At 39.9% G+C, this 5,025-nt stretch overlaps 1 protein-coding gene across 1 annotated transcript; it reads right to left on the reverse strand.

Moving 5' to 3' along the window:
- Positions 1-3,580: 3,580 nt before the first annotated feature.
- Positions 3,581-4,519, reverse strand: LOC100467529 (olfactory receptor 2M3). The gene has a single exon (XM_034653250.1). The coding sequence runs from the start codon at positions 4,517-4,519 to the stop codon at positions 3,581-3,583; it is 939 nt and encodes a 312-aa protein (XP_034509141.1).
- Between the last annotated feature and the right edge of the window lie 506 nt (positions 4,520-5,025).

The following is a 5,025-nucleotide window of genomic DNA, read 5'->3' on the forward strand; positions in this document are numbered from 1 at the left end:
AAGAACAACACCACATTGCAGTGAGAACTTCCCTGCCTCTCAAGGGGTGGGTGGAAAATATGTTTCATTGACCCACTTCTGCCATGGCTCAAACTCCCACTTTGACTACGTCATGCGTATTTGCTAGCAGAGGAGTGCCCTGTCCACCAGCCCACTATCTCAGGGAAGGTAGGCCCTACTAGATGTTGTGGAGTATATAGATTCTACAGATGCCCTCACCTCTATTCCTTTGGTGGTCCCTGAAGCCTGTAAAAAGGGAGCAGGGAAAATTTCCACTAGAGGAGATACAGCTGCATGGACTGAGGTCACTATTCAGCCCAACACTAACACCATCTGGATGGAAACAAGAACAAACCATAGCAGCCAGTGGGCCATGGCCATTAACCCTTTGCACTGACAACTGACCTCTTTTAAAGGAATTAATCCTTGGGGTTAGCCAATGGAAAGCCAAGGACTGGATGTTTATGAAGCAGACCTTATATGGTCAGGATATGTGGAAGGACATTTGGGTCCATCTTCAAGAGCCTAAGGCAGACCTCACAGTTTTTCATATCCCAGCTCGTAAGGCACTAACACCCCCTGACACTACAGTGTTCCAGTGCTCCAGTGGAATGGCATATTGCCAGGGATGTTGGATTGTCCTGAGAAGTACACTGACTTGGTTAATGTAGTAACGTCCTGTCCTGTGTGCTCTAAACAACATCTGGAGCAGCTCTTAAAAGAATCTGAGGCCAATAACCAGAGCTACCAACTGGTGAGGATTTGGCAAATTGATTATATTGGTCTCCTCCCTCTGAGTGAGTGTTCTAAATATGCCTTGGTTTGTACAGACTCTCCATCTGGCCTAACTCAAGCTTTCCTCTGATGCTGTGTAAATGAGGCTGCCATTAAGGTATTAAAGAAATTGAGTATTGTGTATGGATACCCTTGTCAAATTGCTAGTGATTGGAGGTTACATTTCAAAAGTCATGATGTTAAAATCTGAGAAAAGGAGTCTGACATTGAATGGAGGTTCCATCTCCCCTTCAACCCACAATTAGTAGGATTGGTAGGAGGCAAAATAAATATTAAAGCAACAAATTATATTCTTAACAGGTAAAAGCACCTTGCCCAAATGGACTAAAGAATTAACCCTGGCTTTGGGACACCCGCATGACTCAGTTGATTAAACATCTGCCTTCAGCTCAGGTCATGATCCCAGGGTGCTGGGATGGAGTCTGGTGCAGGTTCCTTGCTCAGCAGGGAGCCTGCTTCTCCCTCTGCCTGCCACTCCCCCTGCTTGTGCTCCCTCTCTCTCTCTCTCTGAGAAATAAATAAATAAAATCTTAAAAAAAAAAGAATTAACCCTGGCTTTAATACATTTGAATGACAGTCAGTAGGGCCTGTACCCAATATGACAGACTGGGACCTATGCCAAGGAATCCAACACCATAAATGTGTGGAAGTCATAAAAAATCATCTATTGCCGTAACTCTCACCATGGATCAATGTGCCATGCTACTGAGAACACCAAGCCCCATCACACTTGGAAAAGGACTTATCTACTGCAATTTGCAATAGTACATCCACACAGGATGAGTGAGTTAATTCATATATCTGGGTGAAGGGGAGCTGCTTAGTCTCCACTGGGATCCCATTGCCCTGCTGCAAGCCAAACCTATGCAAACTCACTAAACCTAAAATGGAACATGCACCATTGAAGGAGGAGCGAAGGTGGGGGTCTGGGTCTGACATATCCCACCCTCAATCCATATCCTCATGTCTGACACTGCTGTCTTCTCCAGCCAATATTTATGATATGCATAAGTCAAATTCTTCAATCTGCAGCAACACTATCATCTAAGTAGTAGGGCATAAGTGTAATTCTTGTACAAGTGGAAGACATTACCAAGAAGGTCCTACTAAATGTCTTTTCAGCTTTAGACTTCTGCTGCTCCAATGATGTCCATCAATGGGACAAGTACCTAAAATATCACCACAACTGTTGGGTATATGGGAAGCTGTCCCTGGCAATCCCATCACAATTGTCAGTGTAAGTATCATCACTTTAGGGAATGGACTGGAACGTCTTAAAATGGTACATTGCAGAAGAATAAGCTAAATATAATGCTGCTAGTTCATCTGGTGTTGCCAATACTGACTCAGAAACTTAGCCTGTGGCTCACACTATTAATGACACTGGATATGGGTGTTCTTTTTTCTCTCAGATAAACTAAAAAAACAGTCCATCAGTTTGTTTATTTAAAAGGTCCTGGAAAAACCACCATCAGAGCAATGGATAACTGTGCTCAGATTTGGGATGGGTTTATGTGTTTTTCTCTGTTATGGGCAATTGAGTACCTGGAAATCCCCATGTTTTTATGAGAGAAGTCTGTCTAAACAGAATCAACCCAAATGTACCAGAAACATGGGACGAATACCATTGGGATTGTGTAGTCATTCTATCATATTAATGGATCGTGACTGGTTTGGCACTGACTTACTGTAATACTCAGGTATTAATTGGGTAACATCAAATGAAACCTAATAGCTATGTGGAACAGCCTTTGGGCATGACTCCCACCTGAATGGTTGGACCATCATACCTTGTGTGCTCACTGGGGACAGGAGAAAATCCACACCACAGTAACAATGGCTACCAATCTCTCTCTCCTCAAGGCCAGATTGACATATTCCTATCTGGTATGATTATTTACCAATTAGAGTCACTTGTGCTTCAATAGCCCAATAAAGACAATGCAATGGAGATTGCATTATTTCTATGGAAGAAAATATGACTGCAATAGAGTCATAAAATTTTTATACAAACTATTATGTAATAATATATTTCTCTTAGAAAACAAAAAAAAATTAACTATATCCTGAATTTCAATATTACCTATTATCATTAATAGAATGCATAAGTGTCAGTGCCTAATTACTTATATATTTTATTGATGTATTGATGGACACTTGTAAATTTTCAGTCCCTTTGGTTCTGTATAATAAAAGTATTTCCTCATTGAGTCCATGCATGGAGCTTAGGGAGGGTCTTAGCAACTTAAAAAGGGGTTGAATCTGAGACTGTTAGTAAAATTTACACTTTTGTGATGCACAAAATTAAAGGTGTGATATAAAAACATCATCTGGGTTGAAGTGTTATATTGCTTTATTCTGCAAGTCTGGAAGAATAAAAATTAAGAATAATAATGAAACATAACACATTAAGTAAATGTAAAAAGCCCAGTGTACCAAATCCTCATCCAAAATGACTCAAAAGAGAATGAATACTGTTTTGGATTTACAACCTGGGGAAAAGAAAGTTTGTTTGTTACCTGAATATATGCCACAAAATTCCTGAAGTTTTCAGTCTACCTATAATGTCCTTATTCACGAAATGGCCACAAATGTAGTTATAACTTAATTAAATAAAAATAATAATAAATATTTGAAAAAATTTTCTTTAAAATGAAAGGATTGTTTTGTTGCCCAGGAATATGCTTTTCCAAAAATATATACATAATAAGTGCCATTTTAAGAAACAGAATTGAAAGAAGGACACTAAAGAGAATTTAGCAAAGCATGAAAATAATTAGGCAATTTATTGTCCAGACTTGCCCTTCCCTAATACCTTCATGAATGCTCTTGCCACTTCCTTGTTGTGGAGGCTGTAGATGAGGGGATTCAGCATGGGAGTAAGGATGGTGTAAAAGACAGAAACCATTTTGTCCTGGGTGGGGGAACGATCTGAAGTGGGCCTCATGTACATGAACAAAGCTGCTCCATAGTATATTCCCACTACCATGAGGTGAGAGGAACATGTGGCAAAAGCTTTTCGGCGACCCTCACTAGAGACCATGTGAACGACAGCCAGAATAACACGAGCATAGGAAGCAATGATTACTGCTACAGGGAAAATAATCATTATTATACAGCAGTAGAAAAGAACTTCTTCAAATGTTGATGTGTCATTGCATGAGATGATTAGCAGGGAAGGAAAATCACAGAAGAACTGGGCTATTTCCTGGGACCCACAATAGGAGAAGGAAAATGTAGCTAGGGCATCAATGACACCATCAGTAGAACCCAGGATCCAGGAAGACACAGTCTTAAGTCCACAAATTTTGGGACTCATAAGATTGGGATATCTTAGAGGGTGGCAAATGGCAATAGAGCAGTCATAAGCCATGACTGCCAACAGGAAACATTCACAGCCAAGTAGTGATGTATAGAAGAAAATTTGTGTGGCACAGCCTGCCACAGAAATGGACTTGCTGCCAGACAAGTAGTTGAAGGCCATCTTGGGTACAGCGGTGGTGATGAGCATGAGGTCCATGAGGGACAGTTGGCTGAGGAGGAAGTACATGGGGGTGTGGAGCTGGGGGTCCAGGTAGATAAGGAGAATCATAGCAGTGTTTCCCATGAAGGCCACTATGAAGATGACCAAGACCAAAGAGAACAGGAAGATGTGAGTGGGGCTGTGATTGAAGATTCCCAGAAGGATGAAATCAGAGGTGAAAGTCTGATTGTCCCATGCCATGATGGATGTGTTCTTTATCCTATACAAGACAAAGTGATATTACTGCATTAATTTGGTAAGCATGTATTCAGTGCCTTACAAAGCAAGTGACTGTGGTAAATTCTCCAGGTCAGTGATTAAGATGACATCACTGGACCTAGGAATCTCAAAGAACAAAAAGTATAATAACAGAATAAACTATGTTCTCTTGGTACTAATTTTTATAAGTGTGGAACTTTCCCTAAGTTTAGCTTCTAAACATCCTTTGAAAATTAATTTAATAATATACATCTTTATAATTGATAGTATGTCTTCAAAAAGGAAAATTCCCAAAATTAATTAGACAGTGCCTTGAAACTTCAAAAATCCTTTATAGATTAGTTGATAGAGAAATTAAGCTTAATTCAGCATGTGTCAGACTAAGTAACAGAGATAAAATTACAATATGAACCTTTGCTTTCATGATACTGAGTGACTTTTCTGTCAGTGTTAACAAAACCTTTCCATTTGTCAATTACTTTTCAGTT

The sequence above is a fragment of the Ailuropoda melanoleuca genome, unplaced genomic scaffold (assembly GCF_002007445.2).
Source record: "Ailuropoda melanoleuca isolate Jingjing unplaced genomic scaffold, ASM200744v2 unplaced-scaffold7480, whole genome shotgun sequence".
NCBI lineage: Eukaryota > Metazoa > Chordata > Mammalia > Carnivora > Ursidae > Ailuropoda > Ailuropoda melanoleuca.

Bases quoted from the DNA above. Each gene is read 5' to 3' on its own strand.
- LOC100467529 (XM_034653250.1), bottom strand. From the start codon at position 4,519: ATGGCATGGGACAATCAGACTTTCACCTCTGATTTCATCCTTCTGGGA.